This window comes from Enhydra lutris, unplaced genomic scaffold, assembly GCF_002288905.1.
Source record: "Enhydra lutris kenyoni isolate GAN:26980312 unplaced genomic scaffold, ASM228890v2 scaffoldscaffold4, whole genome shotgun sequence".
Taxonomy (NCBI): domain Eukaryota; kingdom Metazoa; phylum Chordata; class Mammalia; order Carnivora; family Mustelidae; genus Enhydra; species Enhydra lutris.
In genome coordinates this window covers 47,959,313-47,987,072 of record NW_019154088.1, presented here as the reverse complement: position 1 = coordinate 47,987,072, position 27,760 = coordinate 47,959,313, and the positions used below count along the sequence as shown (strand labels likewise).

Below are 27,760 nucleotides of genomic sequence, written 5' to 3'. Positions count from 1 at the left end.
AGTCTTCACTGCAGATTTCTTGTACTCTCAGACCTCATGCCCACTGCTCACTCAGGAACTCTCTGCAAAAAAAGGACCTAGATCAGCTCACATACTTTCTCCACTTCCTGGTCTAAGTAAAGCCAGAGCAGCCCTAATTGCCTTTAAGAGAAGGATTTAGCAAATTATTTAGCATTTAGCAAATCAGCTCTTACCTCACAGTGTTTAGTAGTGTGGGGCTTCTACAGAGGAAGTTGTGTTGGAAACCAGGGGGAAAGACCACCATCTTGACCCTCTCTTTGTTCCTATACGCGTTGTGTGCAATTTCATAGAGCTGCATGGGACAGAAAAGATAGAGACTCAAAGGCTGACCATTAAAGGCGGTGTTTTTCTAGTTTAATTTTCCTCAAAGGGTAAAGAAACAGCCAACTTGGGGACTTAGTCCCATTAAGTCGGAGATAAGGGACTCTCTACCACCCTTCCCCAACTGCCGGTGTTGGCTGCCTCTACAGCTAAGGAACTAAAAGCGGCACAGCTAAGGAACACTGACAGAACTTCATCCTTCTCCTACCAACACCCTCCCTGCAAGCGGACAGGAACTGTGACAGACCCACTCTATTCGTCTAAAAGAAAAGAAACTGAATCCCACTTTTGAGCTACAATGGGAGAGACTACACGGAGGTTGATGCAGCTGCCTGGGATTTTCTCTACCCTTGTAGATCCACACACATGTGTTCAGATGAGGAGCCAGGATCCACCACAAACACTCCTTCAAGCTCCACAGCATAGCACACTGATGCAGACTATATACACCATGAACGTGGCCATTGAGGGGCATACAGAATCCCTTATAATGTCAGAGACCCTCCTGTGGGATCTAATCTTAAAGTCTGGCTAAATGAGAAAATGGTGTGACAAATGAGAAAATGGTGTGCTCAGGCAGCACTGAGCTCTTCGTTTACCTTCTTTCCAAACTCCAAAGGCACCGTCTTGTCATCCTCACCATGTATGATGAGAAGGGGAGAAGACAGGAATTTAACACTAGGCACAAGTAGAAGAAAAGCATTCAGTTAAAGAATTAGAGGTTGGGATTTCTCTTCTTCTAAGTTGGAGCTTTAGTAAAACATGAAATTTGTCTCAAAATATAAGATCTTTCTTCCCCCAGGAATGACAACTTCATACATAATAAACTTCATATAGTAACTGTTTTTTTCTTCCAGGCAAGATTATCTCTCTCTTGTTGACTCACATAATTTAGTTAGGTATTTAATTAATTTATTTCTGTATGATTTTTTTTAATAAGAAAAATACTAAAAACACTCAATTTGTACAGTTAAAAGAACCTCATCTTTTTCCTTATTCTACCTTATTTCGTAATATTTGGGATATTTTAACTAAAAGATTAGATTGAAGAAATGAAACAACTCAAAACTCAAAAATAGCAAGAACTACCCTAGGACTAAAGAGAACTCTTTGTAGCAATGCATTTACTTTTCCCTATAAATGTACAGATGGACACATGATTAACAGGATTAATCAGCTTCCTTGTCAGCCTCCTAGTCTGGTAATTCAGAAAGGCTACAGCACGAAGAAGACTTGTTCCTCATTTTAACTTTCTCAAACAAAACTTCCCAAATTCTGATACGCATCCATCCTGTCACAGTGACTCACTGTTACTCCTGAGAAGTTTAGATCCTTCAAGTGTGTCGACATAAAGTACTGATAACAACCGCCCATTTGGAGGCACTCTTAAATCAGCTGTGAGGGGCTAACTTGCCAAATTCTGGTCATTGGACTTGCTGTTGGGTCAAAAGGCTGAATGGTGAGTGGGTTTTGGTTACATGGAGAATAAGGCCTAGAAGTCAGGGATCCCCAAGGGAAGTTAGACTAGACCCTCTCAGAGCACCTTCAAAGGAACCACCTTTATGACTTCAGAGAAGGTATCGACTTACTAAGTCATCAAGTTAGACATGAGGAAAATACCAAAAACTAAAAATTTGTGGACACATTATCTCAAAGTTTAGTGCCCGTCTAAGAATTGTTACCTACCCATTCAGTAAGTCACATGATAGTTACCCTCCAGAATCCCCTAAATACAGTAAAAATGGACATCTTTTCATCATTAGCTTACTTTTCATCATTAGGGAAGACTATTTTGTCTTTTCTCAGGGCATCCATAAGCGCGCGTACAAATCCTGGAAGTTTCCGGTAAATCTGTTTTTTAAAAAGAAAGAAATTAAAGCATGACCTATATCTATGTCATTTGTTATGTTTTCCTACATGAACTATACTAATATAGAGAGTAACAACTTTCTACATATAATCAACTTTTTAAAAAACAAACCTCATGATTTTGAAAGTAACTCATGTCATTGTAGGGAAATTGGAAAATACAAAAAGGAAGAAAGGAGAGGGGTATATATATGTGTGTGTATGTATGTATATATATATGTGTATATATATATATACATACATATGTATATATACATACACACACATATATATACACATACAGTGGAATATTACTCAGATACACACACACAACCACCACTTCTTTATCCACTCATCAGCTGATGGACATTTGGGCTCTTTCCATAGTTTGGCCTGAGAATTTTTGACTAATCAGAATATTCTCTTCAGTAACTAGACTAGTTAATTATGTTCACTGTAGAAGCAATTTTTAGGTTATGCATCTATCACTGCTCTTTTACAAATATGAAGATAGAGTTAATGGTGCTGTTTGTATTTTAAAGAAATAGGGGAAGCAAAAATGACACAATGTTAACAGTGATTGTTTGTGGATGGTGGGGACTGTGCATGATTTGTTTCTTCTTTCTAACTTTTTGCACCACCTTGGGCTGGGAGGCCCACAGAATCTGGCTGTCACCTGTCTGTCTGTCCTCTCACTAAGCCCACTCCTATCCACCCTCGGGCCATGCTGCCTTCTCCTGGAACACATCAGACTGGAATGTACCTCAGGGCCCATGCCTTTCCTTTCCCTCAGCTCAAGACCCAGATTTTCCCATGACAGCCTCTTGTCAGGCAAGTCTCAGCTCAGATGATAGTTTCTTCAGAGAAACTTTCCCTACCAACCCCCCATCCACCCACCAGTCACCCTCTGTCACAGCACTTCTCATCCTGAAAATCAGCTTGTTGTGTATTTGTCTCCTACCTGTCTTCCCGACAGTAAGTATATACACTTCACAGGAAATCAGGCCACAACTTCTTTTATTCCCTATGGTATTCCTAGAACCTAGGAAATTTCCGGAACCTAACAGACACTTGAATAAAGATTTGTTGCAGATGGACTGACTCTACTGGGCCCATATCCCTGGCATACACAGTAAGCTATTATCTGTCATGTTCACCGTAGTGTGACTTGAATTTCATTCAGATTTTATTCCTTAGAATAGATGTGCCAAGAGAAAAGACCAGGAAAGTATTACATGTATTCCTCCGTTGTGCCTGAAGGGGGCGTGGGGAGGAAAGTGCTACGTCTATGATGGGACATTGCTGAAAGAAGGAACTGGGTACAGCACAGGTAGGCTGGGGCCAGTTTAAAAAGAAAAGAATTCTGCTCATTGTGGAAGGAATTTTTAGATTATGCGAATCACTGCCCTTTATCATATGGAGAAATAGAGTCAGCTGCTCTAATACATCATCTGTTGTAGCCTTCTACTGTGAACTGTAGTAATACAGAGAATAGCATCTTTCTAAATATAATGAGCTTAAAACATTTGTTTTCCTGCTTTTAAAAAGTAGTTGGTGTCCTTGTAAGGAAATTAGCACAGAACAGGGAAGCTGGGTCCAGTAAAGATGAATATCCATTTCACAGTTTTGGCCTAGGCCTGCTGTTTCCAGGAGCTTCCACATTTTCATGGGAGTGTGTCTGGCTTGCATTTTTTGCACGGTCTCATGGCAAATGATTTGCATTCAGGTGCGGTCTGGAGATCCTAATACTGCCTGTCCTGCCCCCTTTCCTTTCTCCTTCTCTTATCCATAACTAAGGGCAAGATTTCTTATTTTGTTTTCTTTTGTCTTTGTCTCCTAATTCTAACACCCCTGGAATCAGGACTTCTCTGAGGAAAATTCAATAAGAGAAGCCCTTCAGCAGTTCATCTCAAATTCCAAAGGAATAAGAAGAAAGCAGGCCCAAGTCAGTCTACCCCCTCTATTCCTCATCAGCCAGAGGTGCCCCTTGAGACTCAGAGGTCATACCATCCCCTCTAGCCCAGACCACATCGATGGGCTCCTAATTGATCTTCCTGCCTCCTCTCTCTTCTGGAATGCTGCTAAGTAAATATTCTTAGAAGACTAGTTATGGGAAATGTACTGTCACAAAGCTTTGGTAGCATCACATAAGCTACTTAAAAACAAAGTAAGAAACTCCCATCCTGGCAGCAAGCCCATCCATATCTGGCCACAATCTTTCATTCCAAAGGCTGCACACCTCCAATCCATCCGCCTCGAGTTAGATGTAGGATTGAGTCCCATTTCCTCCTCTTAAAGGGTGTGTACCAATTGGGCAAGCCTCTGAGCCTCATTTCCCTCAGCTCTAAGTGGAGACAATGATGCCAAACTCAGAGAGTTGTTATGAGGATTGAAAAGGATGACAAGTGTGCGAGATCTTTCATGGAAGCCTTATAGGACTCAGGTATTTTATAGCACATAGCTGCCTCACTCCGGCCATGTGCCTTGGGTCACACTCTGCCCTCCTCTCTGTGTTTCCTAACTGCTCTCCGTTACTTTCAAGAAAGGAGCTTAGATCCTATCTCTCTGTAAGTCTTCACTGACCGTACCTGCACACAAAACCCTTCTCTTCCCTGAACTCTTCCTACCCTGAAATGATTGTTCTGCACCCCACCCTAGCACCTACCTTAGTCTACTTAGCAATGGAAAAAGTGGGAAAAGGGAACACATTTGTTGAGTCCCCGCTAGGAGCTGGGTACTTTGCAATGATTATCTCACTTAATTTAAACTTCTAAACAACCCTAGGCAGTAGGCAGTATCATCCCCATTATTTAAAGATAGGAAAACTCAGAGAAGGAAAATAACTTACCAAGGTCATAACTGGTTAGTGGCAAAAACAAAATTTGAACCCAAATCTATCTGGCTCCATAGCTCATGCTTTTTTTCCCCACTGTGTCATGCTGCCTTCCTATTTTGAGTAATGAAATTGATTCCAAAGTGACTTATGGAAACCTCTGCCATTACTTTATATCCACCATTAATTTCCTATTTCCTCAACTAGACAGGAAGCTTCTTGAGAGTAAGGACCTATGCCTTTTACTGTATTTGTATGTCTCACACCACCTACACTTTCTTATTTAACAGGAATATTCAGAGTTATGGCATTCCACTGATCATAAAAAGAGTTAATGACCATTCAGTGCTTACTCTGTCCCAGGCATTATTATAGATGCTTTTCATATACAAATGTATTATCAAAGTCATCTGGAATAGATTATTATTACCCCCATTTTATAGATGAGGAGATTAGAACATTAAAAGCAATTAATCCAAGGCTATACAGCTGTTAAGTGGCAGCCCTGGAAACCAACCCAGGGAGTCAGACGCCAGAGCTATGGTTGTTAAAGACTGCATGATACTATAGAACTCCTCTACCTCTAAACCATAAGGTTATCTATTAAACTGAGATATCATGACATTTTTAATTAAATTTCAAACTTAAAAATATTGGAAGATTCCCCGTTTCTAATAATAGAAGAACCATTACGAACCAAACCTTTTGCCCAAGACACTAGAAAAGCTAAAAAAATATTTAAAAAAACCTTTCTGTGAAGGTGTCAGAGACCTGCCAAGGCATCTTGAGTGGTCTGGTCATCCCAGAGAGGAGGGAATCTCAGAGAGGTAAAATGGACAGTCAACACCACTCTTCTCCTTGAGACACAGCTGGCAAGTCAGGAGAAAGCAAAAAGTAGAGACCAAAAAACACAAATAGAAAAAAGATGGCACAAATAGAAAAGAACATAGTAAGAAAGTAGATTTAAACCTAAATATATCCTAATTTCATTAAGTTAAATAAACTACTACAATTAACAGACAAAGCTTGCTGGAAAAGGAAGCAAAACCCTACTACATACTGCTGACAAGAGATATGCATTAAATACAAGAATTCAGAAAAATTTAAAGTCAAAGGATAGAAATTATATATTATGCAAACACTATTCAAAACAAAAATATATTAGACACAATGCTGACTTTAAATCAAGAAGCATTACTAATCAAAAAGGATATTTCATAATAAAAAAGGATCAATTCACGTGGAAGATATAAAATTACATTCTTACTCAATGTATGCTCTACATATGTATAACATATGCTCAAAAAAGCTAAAGCAAAAATTGACAGAACTAGAGTAGAAATAAGCTCAATCATGGCAAGATATTTCAATAATCTGCCCTGAGTAACTGATAAAACAACCAGTCAAAAAATCAGGGCATGGGCACCTGGGTGGCTCAGTGGATTAAGCCTCTGCCTTCGGCTCAGGTCATGATCTCAGAGTCCTGGATTCGAGGCCCGCATTGGGCTCTCCGCTCAGCAGGAAGCCTGCTTCCCCTTCTCTCCTTGCCTGCCTCTCTGCCTGCTTGTGATCTCTCTGTGTCAAATAAATAAATAAAATCTTTTAAAAAATAAAATAAAATCAGGGCAAATACAGAAGAATTGAACGGCATGGTTAGTAATCTTTACCTAACTGATACATAAAGAACACTGCACCAAAAACAGAACATATTCTTTCCGAGCATATAGAACATATGCCAAAATTGACCATATGTTGGGACATAAAGCAAGTCTGAACAAATTTCAAAAACTGAAATCATACAGAGAGAAATCTCAGATCACGGCAGAATTAAGCTAGAAGTCAATAGCAAACATCAAATCCTCAAATGTATAAAAATTATAAAATACATATCTAAATAACCCATAGGTCAAAGAAGTCATAATATTATAAAATATTTTGAACTAAATGATAATTGAAATGCACTTGAAAACTTGTGGGATCCATCTCAAGAGTGGCTTCGGTAGAATATGCCTTCAAGCATAAATTAGAAAAGAGGAAATGCTGAAAATAAATTATCCAAGTACCATCTCTAGAAATTTTTTAAATAATAAATTGAATCTAAGAAAATAAAGGAAATTAAAAAAGTAAGACCAGAAATTAATAAAACAAAGTATTCAATATAGATAATCAACAAAGTCTGAGTTGGTTCTTTGAAGAGAATAATAAAACTAATTCTTGCTGTAAATGTTGGCTGTCCCCCTTCTCCTTAGCCTTGGATAACAGAAGCCATTGCCCCCAAGGTTATGTCACCCCCCCTAAACTATTCTGTAACCCTGCAGATGGCAGAAACAACCAGCATCCCCCTACAGTTGACTCAAACCTTAGAGTGCCAGGTGGATCAGGCCAAAACTACACTTTGCCTGAAGTCACATCTTGTTCTGCTCTTTTTCTTTCCTTTCCTTTTTTTTTTTTTTCAAGATTTTGTTTAATTATTTGACACAGAGAGAGAGCACAAGCAGGGGGAGCAGCAGGCAGAGGGATAGAGAGAAGCAGACCAACTCAAGGCTCAATCCCAGCATCCTGGGATCGTGATCTGAGCCAGAGGCAGATGCTTAACCGACTGAGCCATCCAGGCACCCTTCTGCTCTTTCCCCATCCCTTATCCTATAACCATCATTCAAATGATCTTGCAGGTTTTTCCTTTAGACCACTCTCTCAATAAATCATGAACATCAAGTCCCTGTCGTGGGCTCTGTTTATAGGAGAACCTGACCTAAAACTAAAATTAAGAAAACCTCAATCAACCAATCAAAATAAACTTATAAATATGATGTTCCTAAATTAGAAGACTCAATATTAAAAAGGCATCATTTTCCCACAAATTATATATAGACCTAATGTAATTCTAATCAAAATCCTGGGAAGCTTTTTATAGAAATTGGTGAGTGAATACCAAAATATACATCAAAATGCAAAGGACCAAGAATAGTCAAGACAAACCTTGAATAAGAAGAACAAAGCTGAAGAACTTCATAGACAGATAATAAAAACATATTATAAAGCTACAGTAATCAGGGACTCCTGGGTGGCTCAGTTGGTTGAGCGTCCAACTCTTGATTTCAGCTCAGGTCTTGATCTCTGGGTCATGAGATCAAACCGTGCTTTGGGCTCCACACTGGGTGTGGAAACTGCTTGGGATTCTTTCTCTCTCTCTGCCCCTCCCTCCATTCACTCTCTCTCTTTAAAAAAAAAACAAAAAACAAAGAACAAAAAACTATGCTAATTAGGAGATGCAGCATTCATATGAGAATGGACAGATAGATAAAGGGAAGAAATAGGAATCTACTAACAGACCCATATATATTAAGCCCTGATATATTCAAACATTGGCACTGCAGAATTGGTAGAGAAGGTTTGTTTAGTAAATGGTACTAAACTGGATATCCATATGGACTTCTACCTCCTACATACAAAAACCCATACTTGTAGATTATAGTTCTAAATATAAAAAGTAAAACAGACTTTCTACAAGAGAGCATAGAAGGATATCTCCATAATCTTTGGTACCCAGAGTTTTATTGAACAGGACACTTTTCTTAAAAATATTAACTGCATTTTGATAATTGATAAACTGGTCCACATTAAATTTAGGAATATCTCTTCATCATAAGATATCATTAAGGGAGTGAAAAGGCAAAGTTAAGAGAATGTACTGGCAATACAAATAGTTTTCTAATGACTTATCCTATGAAAAACTACAACAAAAAAGACAATTTAAAAATGAGCATGAACAAGAGATAGATATCTCACAAGAGATACCTAAATGACTAATAAACATGAAAAAAAATCCCAGCTTCATTAATCAATGAGATATCCATACTAGGACAAGGATGTGAAGCAATTGGAACTCTCATATATAACAGGAGGGAGAATAAAGTGGCCAAGTCACTTTGGAAAACTGGTTGGCACTCTAATTACTAAAGCTAAACATGTGCATATCTTACTGTCTAGCAATTCCACTCCTAGGGTATACTCCGGTGAAATATGTACCATGTTCGCAGGATACATGTTCAAGAACATTCATAACAGCAATGTTGTTAATTACCTCAAGCAGAAAGCAACTCAAATGTCCATAAAAAATAAGTCAATAAATTGAATATTTATATAATAAAATACTATATAGCAATGAAAACAATCAAACTACAACTATACCTCTTGGGTAAAATCCCACAAATATATGTTGGTTGAAAACCATAGAATACATCCTATATAATTCTACTAATTATATAAAGTTCAAAAACAAAATTATATTGCTTAGAGATGTACATGCAGATGGTAACACTATAAAGGAAAGCATGAATATGTTTACCATTAAACTCAGTCTAAGGATTACATCTAAGGGGAGGCTAATTGGATTAGGAAGTGATTTACAGGAGACTTCTGGAGGGGCCAGTGATGCTAACTTCTGGACTTAAATGTTAGTTACATGGATGTGCAGTTCATAATTATTTGTTAAATCATATATTTTCCTATCATGTTTCATTTCAAAATTAGAATTTCAAAAAAGAAACAAAATACATGGATTGTATCTGATTTATCTGTACAAATTAATGAATTTATAAGTAATTATTTAGAATAATATAATAGGTGCTCAATTAGTGGTTACCTTAAAATGTATACTTAATTGCCTAAAACCAATTGAAAGTGTTTCATTATCTCAAATTACTCTGCATTCAGTATTTTTTATTATTGAGGGGATTTCTGTATCGAGATGGAGCTTTTAATACAGGCATTTTTCAAAATGATGAGGTCTGTGAATTAGCTGTCCCAGGAAGTAATGAGCTACCTTCTCCTGAAATAGTTAAGCAAATTCAGAAAGTTCTATGCTGATTTATTACAAAAAAGATTCCAAAAGTAGGCAGCTGTATTAAAGTACCCTTAAAATGCCTCCTAACATTATCAAAGTTCAAAAATTTGGGGTCATGTATTCCCTCTGAGAATCCTCTCTCTTTCTCTTTCTCTGGCTCATTGACTAACATTTATATGGCGGTATGTCTATAAGCAGTTGAGCATCAGGCATGGGATGAAATTAGGATAATCTGCACAACAGATTAAAAAATAACTAGATCTTGTTGCCCAGTTCTTTAAACTTTATCTTCTTGGAAAGATTGTCTTCTCTACCTGCGCTACTGTGTAAAACCACTTGGCAGCTTCCTTGAATTCTCTAAAGACTTTTTTTTTAATCATAAAATAATGATAAATATATGGCTGACAATCATAGAGCTAAAAATGATATATGAGAGGCATATTTTCACTTTAAAAGGGAAAAATAATGAAATAACCTAAGTCAAGTCTATTTAAAAACTACACGATAAAAGGTAGAGTTAAACAAAGAGGAGGGGGAAAAAAGCTTTGGCTCTTAATAAGCCATTATCTCAACCTATTAGAAGAAATAAAAGAACTACAAAACCCAAAAGCCATTGTGCCCTCATTCAATAGCAGCTGGCTAAAAACCTGTCTCAGGTAAAAAATAACTTAGAAACATATAATACTAGTTAAGAAAAGGAAAATGGTTAATAAACATAAGTGTGTGGAAATCGCCTACATGTTCACATCTTGTGAAGACGGTTCAGAGACTCACCTTTAACAAGGGATAATTAATACTTGCAACCCATATGTTGGTAAATGGAGCCTCCAGAATAAGAGCATCAACTGGGAATCCTTGAAAATAATAAAAAAGAAATAACTTTCCTATCATATTTAAATACTACCTTTTCTAAACAAGGAGTCCTCGAGGTCCTGTACATGAACTACCTGAACCAAAGTTATTTGTGAAGCTTGTTAATAATGCAAATTCCTGGACTCCACACTAGACTCGAATCAGTCAGAATCTCAGGAAGGGGAGTGAGAATGTGTGTTTTTAAGTGGGCACCCCCACCCCAAGAGATTTCTATGTACAGGATAGTTGAAAATCACTACCTTCTAGGACACAGCCAGGTTTTCATGACTTGGATAATTTAAGAAAGCAAAGTACTATAGGAAGGAAGAGCATTCTGTAGCCCATGGTTAGGAATGTACCAGAGGCTGACTAGGTTGTTTTGCTCAACACTCCTCTAAGAACAATTAGAAAATGTGTGTCAGATGGGGATATGTATCCGTATATGTACACAGGTGTCCCCCTTTATCCACGGTTTCAGTTATCTGCAATCAAGAGCAGTCCAGAAGCAGATAATCCTATTTCTGTCATATTGTCAGAAGATCAGTAGTAGCCTAACACTACATCTCAATGCCCACATCATTCACCTCACTTCGTCTCATCATGGAGGCATTTTATCATCACATGTCATCACAAGAACAATGAGTACAGTACAATAAGTTATATTAGGAGAGACCCCAATCACATAACTTCTTTTGTAGTATATTTTTATAATCGTTCTATTTTAGTATGTTGTTATTAATCTCTTACTGTGCCTACTTGATAAATTAAACTTTATCATAGGTATACACATAAAGGAAAAACACCGTACATATAGGGCTTGGTATTATCTGTGGTTTCAGGCGTCCACTGTAGGTCTTGGAACATATCCCCCAGGACTAAGGGAAGATTACTGCATGTAGATGTATATGTTTGAAGGCATCTGAAGGCTACTAAATCAATGAGATTTTGAGAGCCAACACCAAAAGAAAAAAAATCCATGAGAGTTTAAGATGTTTTTCCCCACAAAGCAGTTGAAACTTTGAAAGCAACAGTAGTGGCTGCTCTTAGAGGCTTAGAACTAGACAGAATTTCAGCAGTCCCACAGGACCAAAAGGACAAAAATTAGAGTTTGGAAGCTGACAAGAAGGAGGACTCTAATAAATTTCTCAGGCTTTTGGAGAATTCAAAGGACTACACCCTGAGAGTAATGGTGAACTAAAACTGGACCAGCCCTCTTAGAGACCAAAGCCCAGCTTCAAATCAGCTCAATTTCTGATAGGATTAAGGTGATCTTCCCCCTATTTTAACTGCTTTTCAGGAGAAAAGTAAGTTTTGTCTGGAAAAAGATAATATTATCCCTAGGCCCTCAAATTATCTCTATAATTTCCATAAACAATATCTAGCATTTAATAAAAAATAACTAGACAGGGGCGCCTGGGTGGCTCAGTCAGTTAATTGTCTGCCTTCCACTCAGGTCATGATCCCAGGGTCCTGGAATTGAGCCCCATGTTAGGCCCCTTGCTCCATGGGGAGCCTGCTTCTCCCTTGGCCTGTCACTTCCCTTATTTGTGTGCTTTCTCTCTCTCTTTCTCTCTCTCTGTCAAATAAATAAATAAATAAAATCTTTAAAGAAAAAAACAACTAGACATACAAAAATAAAATAAAGAGGCCAAAATTACAAAAACAAAACAAAACAAAAAACAAATAATGGAAATAGATCAAAGGATCTAGATATTGCTATTATCCTATACGGACTTTGGCTTGTAAATAACCAAGTGTAAAATCGTAAAGTATTTGTTAAAATTTTAATAATTAATAAAATTTGATATTACATAGTGAACGATGTAATATGTCAAAAGAAAAATTTTAAACTAGAGCACAAGGAGAAAAATGTCTGGAAAACCCAAGAAAGAATATTGGAAACATACAGGACATGGGAACAGATCTAAAAAGATACATATAATTATAGTCCCCGGGGAGAGAAGATGAAGAATGGGGTAGGCACAATATTTGAAGATAAATGACCAATTTTCCAAGATGGGTGAATATCAAGCCAGAGTTATTACAGTGCTATGAACCCCAAGCGGGATAAACCCACATGTAGGAAAATCAAAGTAAAAATGCTGAAAAACAAAGCAAAAAGAAAATCTCAAAAATAGCCAGAAGAAAAAGTAATTATCTTCAAAGGAGCAGCAGGAAGACTGGAAGCTGACTTCCCAATGGAACACTGAAAGCCAGAACCAAACGGACAACGTCTTCAAAGTGTTGAAATAAAGTAACTGCCAACAAAGAATTCTACGCCCAATGAAAATATCTTTCAAAAATGAAGACAAAACAAAGATATTTTCAGACCAAAGCTGAGGGAATTCTTCACCACAGATAGATAGGCAGAACAAAAATCCCCAGTGGAAGCCCAGAAATGCGAGAAGTAATAAAAAGCAAAGAAAAGGGTAAATCTAGATATTGACTTTATAATATAAGAGCAATAACATTTTATGGAGTGCGTATTATAGAGAAAAGTCAAATACAGGATAGCAAGAGTTCAAAGTCAGGGATGTAAATGGAATTGCATTATCCTCCAAGAAGTGAAGTATTTATATGGGAATTTAGGTCAGATAATACAGCATTGTCAACACTGTGCAGGAAGTGTCCACAGAGAGCTATGAGTGCTTAGAGGAGCAGGAAATAATGTCTGCTTTATTTCCATAATGAATTAAGACTGTGGATAGCAGGTGACTTGCTTTAAATGTTCACATAACTCAACCTGACCAGTAATGACAAGCCTAAGAAACAAAGCAAGAGATGACAAGCTTTTGATTTTGATGAAATCACCTTGTCCTGTTCACAGAGATTCTAACTCACAGAAACAGCTAGGGTCCAGGAAACCTGCGTTTACAACAAGCACCTCTAGGGAATCTGAGACAGGCAGAGCTCAGAACACTGTGGGAGAGGCTGACATACATGTCACGAAAGACAAGCTGCAGAAAGCAAGTCCTGCTTGTGACTTCATAAAGGGCGTTTTCCTCTCCCATAATCCAGATTACTCCACAGGAACATTTACTTCACAAGAAGGGTTTTTCAAGGGGGATTTTAACTCTTCCTGAGTATTTCATGGCCTTGAAAGGCAACTATTGCTTTATATTAAATAGAAAAAAGAAGGTTTATTACACAATCAGAGACTGTCTAAGGTCAGGGTGCTCTAGGTATCTCTGTGTTCCGAGTGTGCACAACAGTCCGTAGGCTACCTTTTCTTCCCCACCCCAAGCCAAGACGTGATACATGGAAGCATTTTAGAGTACCTTTCTCTTCTAGTACTTTTGCAGCATTTGTTGCAACTCTGTAAAGCAATGAAAATTAGTACAGATGTGAAGCAATGACTTAACGGTCAGGTAAACAGTACAAAATGTAACATCTGATATGAGCATCTGATGAAAGTTCTGGACCCTCTGGTAGGAACATACATACAACTTCAGGGGGTTCCACTGGCCCTAAATTAGGAATCCTTTCCTTTAATACTCCCAGGGAGAGTTCTGGAACAGGCTTCAGTGTCCTCGATAACCACAGAGCTACACCGTCCCCTGCATTACAAACAGGCACGCGGAGATGGCAATGTCTCTAGCCACATGTGGGATGTGAGAGAAACCAGAGCTCCACCTCCCAGCTCAGTGTTCCCTCCTCGGCTCATCGCTGCCTCTGATGACACCAAAGCCCCAAGGACCGCCCCCCCAAAAAGCCATCTTCAGACCCCACTTACCCTGTACCCAGAGAGTGGCCCCAGAGACACACAGGTGTGGAACCACTTCTCGCCTTGGTCCACTCGTAAACACAAACGGCATCCGCGGTCAGCCCCTCCTCTGTGGGCTCACCCGTGGAATCCCCGTACCCTGTGGTAAGGAAAAACGAGCACAAGTATCACTACCTCCAAAAGGAGGGCTATCAAAAGCCCCCTGGCTTATTGAAAAGTCTTTATATACTGTTCTTCACACACACCTCTGTAGTCCACAGACAGGACGTGAAAGCCACCATCGCTCAGCATCTAGATGACAAAGGAGAGGTTATCATTGTGATTAGAAGGTGTAAACTGAAGAGGGGGTATAACCTCCTCAACACTTCCATAATCCTCACTGCGCTGGTTTCCTAGGCAGGGAATAGATGAAATCTGCTGTTTGACCTCAAATGTGAGAAGGTCAGACTCAAAGGGAAAGAAGGGAGGCGGGCGGCAGAGCAGGTCAGACAGCCTGGACACACCCTGGCTCTGCCCTGGCCCTGTGACCTTGAGCCACCTAACATCTGAAGAGGTAAACAGTATTCTGAAAAGTGAAAAAGAATAGTAGCTCCTTCAGGACTGTTGGAAGATGACGTTAGATGAAAGTATTGAAGTTGGTACAAAGCAAATGTCCATTTTAAGAATTCGCTTGAGAACAGAAGGTCTACAGAGTTGTAGTAGAAGCAGTCAAATAATGGGAAGATATTTATATTAAATGTGAACAGATAGAGTTAATGTCAATCAAAAATAAAGAGATTGCTTGATTAGATGAAACCATGGCCATGCTCCATGTAGATAAACGAGGAAGGAATATGACGTCATTTTAAATGAAGTGAATTACAATGACAGACAAAGAAGAGGGGACAAAAATGTACCGTGAAGATACTTCTATAACTTTATTTAATCCTCACAATAGTCCCTAAAGGTAGGTATTATCCCCATTTTAGAGATAAAGAAACGGAGTCCTGAGGGTTTAAGTAACTCATTCGTGGTCACCCAGATGGCTAGAGACAGAACCAAGACTCACACCTGGGTCTGCTTCTGTCCCAACACCGTGCTTCCCCTGCCACAGCACAGATGTGGGGAGCTGAGTTTCCCCAGGAGTCTTTCAATGCAAATTCAGCTAATACTGAGGAACTAAAGGAAACTCTTTTATATCAATTTTGGCCTTGCCTCCAAAACAGTGATCCAGGACACAGAGCAGTTAAGCACCCCGGAAGTGGGAATGTCCATGCATCGTTTGTGGCATCGTTTGTAGATGGAAAGACCACTTGGTGAAACAACTCGAGAACAAATCTGACTCCTAAAAATTTATCTCTAAGAAAAAAAGTCCAAAAAAAGAAGAAGAAACTAAATGCTTCAAGTTTTCTCTAGCAGCATCACTGAAATGATTTTAGGGGGGAAGATATTGTATCTAGCAACAATGGAATTGTTAAATAAACAATTGTCTACAAATATAATAGAGAAGGATCACCTTTTAAATTGGTAACTATGGTAACTACAGAAAACCATGGAAGAATGTTTATAACATAGTATGCACATAACATAGTATTAAGTAAAAGAGCAACAACATAGAATTACATATAGATATAATCATAATAACATAAAACTATATAAAGCGATAAAGACAACTAGGTGGGATTGCAAATTAATGAAAACAGCTGCACTGGGTGACTGAAGTGATGAATGAAATGAATGAGAGAGAGGGAGTGGAGGAAGAAAGGAAAGAAGAAAGGAAGGAAGGACAACATGATAGCAAAGACTTGATTTTTAAAGGAAGTCACCCCATCCAAAGAGAGAACGAAGGGCTATAGAAGTCTGGTCAGGGTGGGAGATGATGACTATGGCACAAGGTATCCAGAATCTTCCTGGAGGAAGAAGTCTTATCATACCTTCCCTTCCCATCCCAACTACCACAAGAATGCCCTGGCTCCTTTTCACACCTAAATCTATGTTTCTTCCTTTCTGTGCATGCAGGGGCTATACAATTCAGCTTTGCAAAGAGTGAGGGAGAAAAAAACAAACACACACACGTTCTCATGGACATCAGCCTCACCACCATCCCATGTAGAGAGTGCAAAGAGTGAGGTGCAGGGTCGAAAGCAAACCTAAAAATTAATACACATTATCATCCTAGGCAGAACTGCACCCAGCCCACCACCCACCAGAGTCGGCTCTGGGAAGGCCATGAAGAAAGTGAGGAGTCCACAGGAGAGGAGCCTCCTGTCTGAGCCAGGGAGGGAGGATGAAGGAGGTGCTGGCCACACTGGGCCGGGCAGAATGCGGGGCCCCATCTGGCTGTTATACCAGGGAAGGGCTCTGAGGTGGGAGCTGACCTGGCGTGTGGGAGGAAATATCAGAGCACAAGCACTGATCAAAAAGTGCACCAGCAGCCTGGTCACCTGAGGGAGAGATTACCCAGCTGGGGTGTGGGAGAAGATAAACAGATAGCTGTGCTACCAGCTTTGAGTCAGCCATGGCTGTGTCTCCCTCACGCTCCGAAAAGCAGGGGCCGCCCCAACAAGCTGCCATCGTGTAGCAGGCTAGCAAGAAGAGGAGTGTGGCCACCATTCCACATGCAAAACCTTCTATGGGGCTGAAGCCAGAGCCTGAATGACTCTAACAGCAGACATTCTGTGTATTTATCCTCTGTCACACAAAAAAAGGCTGTTTCTCACAGGAATAACTTTCACATTTAATATACTCTCACAACCCTCCCCCAGCCCTCAGGAAAAGCCGATAAAGAGGGTCTTCAACTCCATCCGGTGATGAAAGCAATGTATTTATGAAAGTGTTTGGGGAATCAGGAATGTTCACTTCTGTTCAGATGCCCTGTGGTCACGGCAGGACCTTGAGTCCCACCCTTGGGAGCTCTCGGTAGATCCCCCCGCTGAGGACTGAGGAAGATCTATGGCTGTAGCCCATAAGAGGAAAAAAAAGAGATGTAAAATGGGTACCTTGAAGCCCCTTCAGACATACCTTTACTAGCTCAAGTCTGTGAGGAGCTGCCCTGTGGAGAAGGTTAAAATAGAGAGCGAGAATTAGGAATTACAATAACAAATTCAATAAAAGTCACTCTCCTGCTTCTGGCATCTGATCTCAAGCATTTGTTTTTGAGGTTAGAGAAATAAATAACTAGAAGAAAGGGAAATGGGTTTTGGTGTCATAGCCCACTTGGATGTGTCAGGGGGAGTGACGGATGGCTCCCCAGGGCCACTGTGTTCCTCTGTGAGCGCTGGTCGCCCAGATGGCTAGTGCTTCTCAACAGAGGCATGTGAGGAATTACTGATAATTCACCTCCTCTCACTGCTACACAGCCAGACTAATTTCTAGGGATACTTTTAGAAGCTAAAGGAAAATCAGTTCCAGAAAGTGGCTTTTCAGAACAAAGGATGATAGAGTCATGTTCATTAAGCCAAGACCTGCCCTTAGTTGACTCTGCCATTAAGTACAAGAGGAAGTGAAGGGGACTCGCAAGGCTAGAGGTACAAGAAACACTTTTTCCCAAAATAACCATATCATCTACTCTCTATTAACCATGTTGTTAAAGGAGAGACAAGGATGATTGAAAAGGCAAGGGATTCTTTTAAAAAACCTTTGAATTTTGTCTTAAAGCCAAAAAGTCTAAGACTGAAGTCTTAAGCTTCAAATGCATCATGAAGCCCTTTGAACATAAGATTAAAGTTATGGACCCATTGCCCAGAAAAATGTATCCACAATTGAAATTTTTAGTGCAATTTTGGGAGGAGGTTCATGGACCCTGTAGGGTTTCTCTGGGTCCCAAGTCTAGAACCACTGTTCTCAACAAGGCTCCTGTAACCTCCCATTTGGCCTCCTTTTGGTTCAGTACTGCTGAGACTTTTGGCAGGGGACAGGAGGAAGCTGAGGCTAACCCCAAAGCCAGTAAATCGGGGATCACAGCAGATCCACACAGAGGGACAGACATGAATGGGTGAGCTGAATGATCCTTTAAATACACACACTGTAACACCATGCCCAAGTTTGCACAATCAGAACAATGTTCAACAATGCTGAAAAAGGTTGAATTTCAGGGGAAATCTCTTTAAATGTCATTCTAAAATGGACACCTTTGGAAAGCCCCTAGTGCAAAGACAAAGCTTGAGAAAGCCATCAAGACAGAAAAAGTGAGAAAAAGGGACATAGGCAAGGGAGCCAAGGGGCAGATTCCAGAGCTCGTTGCTTAGTTTGCAGGCAGCTCCATCTGTGGGTCTCTGAGGCACATTGCCCCTCCCCCAACCTGAAGCCATGCAGTCACAGCTGATAATCATCACCCACCATAATGACAGGCCCACTGGCAGGCCTGGCAGCACATCAGAGGGGATCAAGACTCCAGGGAGGCATTCTTCATGACAAAGCAAGGTGGGAACAACAGAGGGTGGGCTGAGGCATCAGTCTTCTAGACTAGAACCAGTCAGATGGTTCCCAGTAGCAACGGTCAGAATTCCAGATGATCTCTCATAGGGAGTACACACATCTGATTAACAGGACTCCTGCCAAATCAAGGAATCCCCAGGCCCTTCGGTGAGGGACCATCGATAAGGAAATTTCTCTTCCTTTTCCCCCCTCTCATGCCTGTTCCCTTTCCCATCGTCCATGGGCTCAGTTCATTATTTTGGGCACTCTTTGGGACTAAAGGAACCACTGGCTTCTTGGAAACCAATATCCGAATTTTGGAAGTTGGTCTACCTTTCAGTTAAATGTCGACATTAGTCTACATACAGAATATATAGATTTTTTTTTTTAAGAGAAGCCTATTGCCAGAACACACTCAAATTTCAACAAAGGGGAAAAAAATATATGTGGAGGCATATTTACAGGGTCAAAAGGGGAGTTCTGCCTTTCCTTCCCCCACCGGACTGAAATGCTCCCTCTGTCTTAAAAGAAAAGAAAAGAAAAAAAAAAAATAAGCGAAGACATGGACCTGTGTTCTGCGCTGCCGTGAAGATAAACAATAATTGGATTGCCATCCTGAAGGGCTGCTTCATACCAGCCACGGTCCTTCCCCTTAGCATCTTCCCCCCGGCAGCTGGGAACTGTGTGCCTGAAGAACAAAGAAACATTTTCACAAATGTACAGACAGAATTCGCTCTCCTTGCCAAAGTCTGAAACCCTCCTCATGTCAATCAAAGACATACATTTATAGGTATATATATGTATAAGTATACATATATACATAATGGAAGCTTCTGAGTAGCGCATGCACATGATAAAAATTAAAATATAATACTACAAACACCTTACAGTGACAACCACTACTTCTCTACCCCCTCCCCCATGCACAGAAACAACCCCTTTTAACCATTTACTGTTTAAGTCCTTCTGACTCCTACATCCACTAATCTTCCAAGACTACAATTCTTAGGTGTAGTCCATGGAAATCCAGTCCGTTGGGTGGAAACAAGTAAAAGACAATAGGTATGTGCCACCTGCTATTGGTTTGGCTAAAGAAACAAGTTGAAAGAATTTAAAGGGAGACCAGTTCAGGTGGGAGAAAACAAATATGAAACTAAGCTCTTCTATTCAAGAAACAGTGACCTTGTGGGGTTAAACACCTGCTTGAGCTCCAGTCCCTCCACCTGTTAAACCAGTGAGTGACTCCTGAAGATAAAACAATGCCGTATGACATGTCACAGGGGGACCTGGAAAAGTGGCCACGTAATAATAAATCTTCAGGCTTCTCACCCTTTAGGGGCAGAAAGGCTGACATCGAACCCCAGGGCCCCTGGACTAAGAGGACTGGCATCCCAGCCAGCTTGGTAAGCCAGGGCAAGAACAGCAAATAAAAAGATTTTCAAATTCCAACACTCTTCGCTGCATTGGACTGTGCAGATTAGGAGGAAGTTATGTGAACCCATATTGGTTCCTAAACATTCTATGATGACATATTTAAATTCAGGGAAAGGAAATATAAAACAGGACACTGGGAAACCGGCAGCCAAGAACAAGAAGTAGAACCAAACAGAAAAAAATGTTGACAGGAGAATAGCAAAAAAGATAATAGAATGCTCATGATTTTGACAACTGAGTGGTGTTTTTGGTTTTTTTTGTTTTTTTTTTTTTTGCTGTCCCAAGCAATGAAAACCCACCAGTGAGAGAAAGAAAGAAAGAACAAAAGAAAGAAAGAAAAAGACAAGAAAAGAAAAAAGAGGGGGCACCTGGGTGGCTCTGTTGGTTAAGCAGCTGCCTTTGGTTCAGGTCATGATCTCGAGGGCCTGGGACTGAGTCCTACATCTTACGTCGGGCTTCCTGCTCAGTGGGGAGCCTGCTTCTCCCTCTGCCCCTCCCCCTTCTTGTGTTCTCTCTCTCTCTCACTCTCTCAAATAAATGAATAAAATATTTCTTAAACATTTAAAAAAGAAAACCCACCAACTAAGTCACCTACAAGAGCTATAGTCTTGTAAAGAAGACAAACATTAACCGAATAATCGCACAAATGTTTATTTAACTACAGTGGGGGAAATGCCGTAAAAGACAAGCACAGGTTGCCACCTGTGCCTGAAATGGGAGATGAGGAAGGGCTTCTCTGAAAATTATCACATTACCATTTAAACTGAGACCCTGAAGATGAGGTAGTTAGGCAAACGGAGGGAGCAGAGACCTAGAAATGTGGCACACAGAGCATATTCTGCAAGAGCATGGCTTGGGGAGCTAGGAGGCTAGCTGTTCTGGAACAGTGTGGGAAGGCCAGCATGGAACACAGCAGAAGAGTGGGACAGCCCAGGTCCTGAGGCCTGGTGAAAGACCCAAAGCACGGGGCCAAAAAGACTTCGCACTCCAAGCTAAAACCACTGAAAAGCAAATTCAAGCAGGTCAAATATCAATACAAAGGGAAGGTATATGGAACAGCTTCCTGGTGACTCCAAGAAACACCAACCTCTCCACAGGCAGCTAGCACAGCACTGCTCACCCTTGCCCTTGTAACATGAAAACCACGCCCATCAAGCAACCGAGTGTCCATTAGTGCACTCACCAGATTCCCAGAATCACCCCAGGTTCAACTCTGATGTACAAGTTCACCGTGTGAGGAATCTTTAACTCCGGTTTCTTTAAATCCACAAGAAATGGTGCTTTGACTAGAAAGTAGAATTCATTATCAAAACCCAGAGCCAAATTCCATGTCTTTTAATCACAATTAAAAAAATTAGTCTTATGGTTAACATGGTTTCTACGTTGTAAGCTACCATGTTAAATTCCTAGCAAAGTGTTCTATTTTATAAATGAGGAACAGCCCACAGGAAAGTTGCCAAAACAAAACAAAACAACAAAAACAAAAACAAAAACCTCTAAAGCCGGATTTTATTTTTTATTTTTTTATTTAAATTCAATTAGCCAACATATGGTACATCATTAGTTCTCGATGTAGTGTTCAATGATTCATTAGTTGCGTATAACATCCAGCTAAAGCTAGATATTAAAATAGCACTAGTGTGATGGGACATCCTTATCCTCATCTCCAGCTAAAAACAAAGGAGACCATTCCCCTAAAAAGATAAGGGGGTCTAGGAGAAAGTAATGAGTATTCTGCTACCTATGTCAAGCATTACATTTTCCACTAAATAAAACCTAGTTATTAGCCACAAATCATGAAATGGCCTGAAGCAACAAACCCCTGGGGACCACCCGCTGAGAGCATTACCTGTGTGCTAGGACTGTGTTACACTGACTAACAGCACTCAGAAAAAACGCGGGAGAAGAGATTCCTCTCAACAACCAATCCCCAGCCCCAGATCCCCATTTTCTCTTTCAAGGGATATAGGTAAAAAGAAAACATAAAAAAGTAGAGAATATACCAAGCAGTAAGGCATCCCTGTTAACAGCTAATTCAAATTGAACTCCTGAACTGAAACCACCCACAAGACTGTTTTTCTATCCATCCCCCCACCAGTCTGTAAGATTCACGCTAGACCCCAAAACCTCTGTGAAATAGGTTTCAGACCATTGGAGTCTAACCACAATTTTATAGCCGATGTGCCTTTTTCATTGTCATATGGGTAACTTTAAGTACCGTAAGTCCTTTCTTTGGGAAAATATATATATAGGCAAATCCATGACAGATATATACTTACAAAAATTAAAAAATATTAGCATGTTCATCAGAGGAGGAAAAATGTGTTCTTTTAATGGTTTACTAGTAAAGCTGTTGTACAGAGAGGCAATTTTTCTTCCAAGTGTTGAACAGGAATGTGGAAAAGATCTGCAAGATGTAACAAAAGCAAGACATTCAAAATCAGTCCGAGTTTTGTCATTTGTTTTCTCTTAACATCCAAATAAAATTTCAGAAACTAACACTGGAATTACAAGTAATTTGGTATTTAAGCAAAATGTTTTACAGAATTGCATGCCATTAGTACAGATCAGGACTGGGCCCTAAGGGAGAACGGGAGAGGAAAGCAGTAAAGCCAGCCCCCAGGCAGCGGGTGAGACTAGCTTGGTAGGACAGAACAGGAGTGGGGGAACATGAGTGCACTGGAGTCAAGCCTGTTTCCTCAAGTGGATCCCAACGCAAGACCAAAGCTGGATCCCCAAAGTCATCAGGAAACAGGATTCAGACTATTTAACAGTTGTCACAGTTTTTAATCACATCACAGTTTAGCTGTACGTATTAACTATTATTATTCTAAAGCAGTAAATGAAAAACCATCAGATCCCTACTCTTCTGGCTGGGTCTTAGGAAGAAATGAGCCAATGAAAAAAAATCCCCACTTGTGATGTGACGTCCCTGGTAAGAGGGACTGTGAGGAGCAAGATGGGGAGCAAGGGGAGTGCCTGGAGGGTGCTGCGACATCAGGGCTGGGGCCTGGTCAGGGAACAGGACACGCCAGACCAGGCACGCCAACCACCCAAACCAGGAGCCATCAGCAGATAAGTTACACTTGTCCATGAAGGGTCACTAATGCCACGTCTGTCCCTAGGTACATCTCTTATCAGAGTTGAAGGTCTCCTACCTTGGAGAAAGAACAGACACAGGAAGTCAGGGACACCACTTCCTGTTTCCGGTTTTTGTCCTCCTTATCCACTGAATAAATCCCTCCCTGATTTGAGCTGTCAATGTGAAGACTGCTCAGTAAATCAGATGAGTCTGTGGGACTGGAAAGCATGTTGGATGAATGGTTTCCCCTGTCCTGGTTTCTCTGCTAGACCCGAGCATTTTAGAAGATAGCTGTTATCACCTGTACTTTGCAGATGAGGAGACTGAAAAGTTAAGGTAACCTGCCCCATGCCACAGAGCCAATGAGTGGCTGAGTCATGCATGCCAAGGTCTGTCCGACCCCAGTGACCCCAATGAGCTGTCACCATCCTGGTGAGGGCAACTTGCCATGCATGCAGGCAAAAGGAAACCCCAGGAACGAGACTGGCTTCTGGCAAGATTCAGCTCTTCGAGAAAGTTGTTTCAGGATTCTGCTTCTCCCCTTCTGCAACCTTGGCCCTTAGGGTCCCTCCTCTTCTTCCTTCCTGTTCCTATATTCTCAGGAACCTCCTGACTCTAAAGTCATCAAAGAGAGACCTCTAAGAAAAATTCTCCCTCAAATGTTAATAACTAAAAAATCAGAGTGCTTATATGTTTGGAAGAGGCATGAAGGGAGAAGATAATGAATCTCTGATGAATTTCCAGCAATTCTGCAGGGAATGGAAAAGAGACGTGGGCTAAGTTAGGTAGTGGGTAGCTCTCCAAGTACATCAGACATAGGCAACTGCCTACACACAAAATTAGCAAGGAAAAAATGAAAATTATCTTTTCATAATAGTTTAAAATAGCCTCCATGAAGGTGGTAGGAAGGAGAGGACATCGTTGCTCTGATTTTAGAGAGAAGAAATAAAAACCCAGAGAAGCCACTTTGAGCCCCAGATCAAGCCCAAATGGGCAAAACTGAACACAATCTGAGTTCTTCCTTCCCATTGGCTGGCTCAGGCTTTCTTTCTCCTGACTTGAACTCATGCTACCCCTCCTGTTAGTCTCCTACTAAGTCATCTTTTGAAGGCAGCAGGGTGCTTGGGAAGCAGAGACGGTGGAGGGAAATATGTTTCTGTTTTTAAAGAATAATTCATGTAGGCCCTTCTCTCAAATAGCTCCAGGCACTTCTGTGAGAAGCACTGCGGGAAGAGAACAGAGTGACCAGATTCCTGGGAGCATCAATAATGCACAACAGCTTCTTTTAACTAGGGGTTGTCGATTTGACTTCCCCTAGATCAGTAGGGGATCAAAAGTCACCAGTGGCTAATAGACCTTATTTGAGTGGAGGATGCAATTTCAGCCCAATCCCTGCCAACGGCCAGGCACATCAATCAGCCACCTTGATGCCTTAGTGTTCTTTTCCCTGCCCCTTGATCCGCTGTGGCTCCAACTGCACAGCACCCCACAGGGGCCACAGAACTAACTGGATCATTCCTACCTTGGAACCTGAGTGGCTATGGGGCAAATCATTCATGTTCATGCTCAGAGGCACCAGCTTTGGGAAGCCCAATTCTAACCCCATTTGGCAAGACAGCTATCCCAAACGGTAAGACTTGCCACACATCCATCCCAGGTGCCCATTCATTTGGCCAACATGTACTGACCCCCAAGCACCTAGGTTACATCTATGGTCTCCTCCCTTCTTTCCATTCCACCAAATCCTCCCCCTTCCTTCCCATCCATTCAAGTGTCCCTTCTCGCTTAAAGCCTCTATGCACAGATCTTCCTGAGGTGAGCTTTCCTCTCTTTTCACCCCTCCCACTCATTATAATCGGGCCTCGGTCTGACCCTTAACTGTTCTCTGGGGGTTCTCCCGCTATTAGTCGTGGCTTCCCACTGAAAAGAATCACCCAGGCTCTAGCACACCATGTCTAGCACAGGACTGAGCCCTGAAAGAAAAGTGTATTTCTTTCAGGAGGGAGAATGAAGCAATGCTTATTGGTAGCTTTGGGGAAGAAGGGAAAGGCTTCATATTCTTTTTTGAATTATAATTGAAAAATTAATTGTGAGCTCCACAAGAGCAGGGCTTTGTCCCCTGGCCTAAACTTGTGCCCAAAAGGTAAGCGATGACCAGGACTATGGAAAGAATGAATTAGATTATCAGCCTGCTCGTGGGGGTTTCCTTAACGCTATCCAGAAATGTAAAGACTTGGGGGTGAATGGGGAGCAACGAAGAAGGAACTAGCCCACTGGCTTCCCCCAGCTTCTTTCCTGAGCACATTTTCTGTGTTTCTTGTTTGAAGAAAACCAGTGGTGAATGAAGACTGACTTCCCCCGGGCCCATCGATCTTAAGTAGCGATGACAGCTGATGAAATTTTTGCAAAATAAATAAATAGATCCCCAACGCATTAAAAAATAATCACTGAAAACATGTTTTGGTGAATTGTTCTCCTGAATCACATAACACATCACCGTAGATCCTGGGCTTCTAGCAGCCCCAGACCCACAGGCAGCTGTGAATGTTTGAGGACCTAAGCAAACTTGGTTCCAAGAACCAAAAGGATTCAGGATCCTGGATCTCCGTCTGTGCTTCTGCCTCAGTGTATCTTAAATTAGAGCAGTAATTCTCTGTTCAGATGAAGAAATGTGCTTGTATTTTATTCTTTTGGGAAACATCTCTTGAGACCTGTTTTTTAGTCATTTAGTATTTTTTGCCGACTTTAGTAAGGCAAGTAAGCAAGGGTCCCCAACTCCCCAAGTCCCACTCCATTATCAACAAAGCAGGTTGTTCTCTAAGAGCATGAACTGCAGGTTTGATTCTCTGCCAAATAAATGTTAAGTTTCAGCCATCATCTCTGGAGGGAGCACAGAAGACAAAGGCAGAACATGCCAGCTTTCCCAGAACAGCCATATCAAGGTGGTAAAGCCTATGAATGTGCCGTCAGTCAGGATGTTCTGACTCATGTTGAGATCCAACACAGAAGAGGGGTATGGGTCTACACTGCTGGGCCAGGCGAAAGCTGCTCTCTGCTCTCTGCCCCGAGCTACAGAAGGAATAGAAGAGAGAATATGAGTTTTTGTCTTCATCACTCAGACATTCCAATGTGAAGTCTCCTGGTCTGGACGGGACTCTTGGATATTTTGTAATCAGCAAGAAACAAAACTAAGGAATATAAAGAAGAAAGGTGAACAAAAGGCCAACACCTTCCTGCTCCAACAAAACAAGATACCTGAGTCTTCTGAGTCCAGGGTCTCTAACCAATACCAGGCTTCAACACAAATGAGACCAGCAATATATTGCGGGTCAACTCAGGTAGTTTAACATTACCCTTTAAGCCAAGGATTTAGAATGGGAGCCAGAGGGGCGCCTGGGTGACTCAGTCAGTTAGGTGTCTGACTCTAGATTTCAGCTCAGGTCTTGATCTCAGGGTCATGAGTTCAAGGCCAGGGTTGGGTGTGGAGTCTACTTAAAAAAAAAAAAAAATAAGGTAGGAAGAAAATTTAAAAACCCTCTGATAGAGACATTTCAGAGTTAAAGGATGTAAGAACTTGGCACAGGTATGGTTTCAATGCACTATCCACTTTTAGCATTATGGAGGGATGTTCTTTAAATACATCCAAGAGACTTTACCCTGGGGGACCTGGCCTTAGGATCCTTTTCCACCTACACAGAGACACATTTGACCTAAGAGGATGCCATCTAAGAAAGAGTACAAGATAGGTTACTATTTTTGGTCTTTAAAATCCCTCCTGAATTTCAGTAAAATGGTCAAGGCAGAAAAGGTCAAGGCTTGGGGTAGGAACCTGAGCCATCTTTCTGAAATCTCTATTTCAGAAGCCCCCAAAGGATGCCAAGTTCCCTAAAGCTCAGACTCCAGAGGCAGAGGGTTGCTAGATAAGGCGGCCCAAAGGGCTCCCAGAGCTTTGGGGGTCTTCGAAGCCCCAGCCCCCGGAACCACCGCCAGGCGCCTGACGCACCCTGCCCATCCCTGCCCCGGGTTCGGGGCGCGTGGATGGGGTTGGGGGACGGACGGGTCGCTAGGCGGCGGGCCACGAGCACTCACCGAAGGTTCCGCACCACCATGTCCCACCAGGAGGCCACACAGTCCTGCCTGTCCGTCTCCATCCCGCGCCGTGTGTCGAGCCGCCGCCGGGGAGCGGCGGCCTGGAGCCCGAGCCGCCCCCGCGGACGCCCGGCCCGCCCTCCTCCTCCGCGCGGGGCCCTGCTGCCGGGCTGCGGGCGGGCTGCGGCCGGGGTTCGGTGGCTCGCGGCGCCCTCCACCCCCGCGCCCCCATCTGTGCCGGAGAAGCCAGTGTGCCAGGCTTGTGGCTAGCTGTGCACGATTTCCTTTATACTTTATTTTATACATGTGTGTGCG

General features: G+C 41.5%; 1 protein-coding gene across 1 annotated transcript; it reads right to left on the bottom strand.

Moving 5' to 3' along the window:
- Position 1: 1 nt before the first annotated feature.
- Positions 2-27,507, bottom strand: LOC111140649 (abhydrolase domain containing 12B). Its single transcript, XM_022492848.1, has 13 exons — positions 27,446-27,507; positions 22,554-22,681; positions 21,458-21,560; positions 19,409-19,528; positions 17,446-17,476; positions 14,691-14,736; positions 14,455-14,584; positions 14,000-14,037; positions 10,644-10,723; positions 2,111-2,193; positions 942-1,020; positions 195-313; positions 2-62 (listed from the first exon to the last, which is right to left on the bottom strand). The coding sequence occupies exons 1-13, from the start codon at positions 27,505-27,507 to the stop codon at positions 35-37; spliced, it is 1,047 nt and encodes a 348-aa protein (XP_022348556.1). The 3' UTR covers positions 2-34.
- Positions 27,508-27,760: the final 253 nt, after the last annotated feature.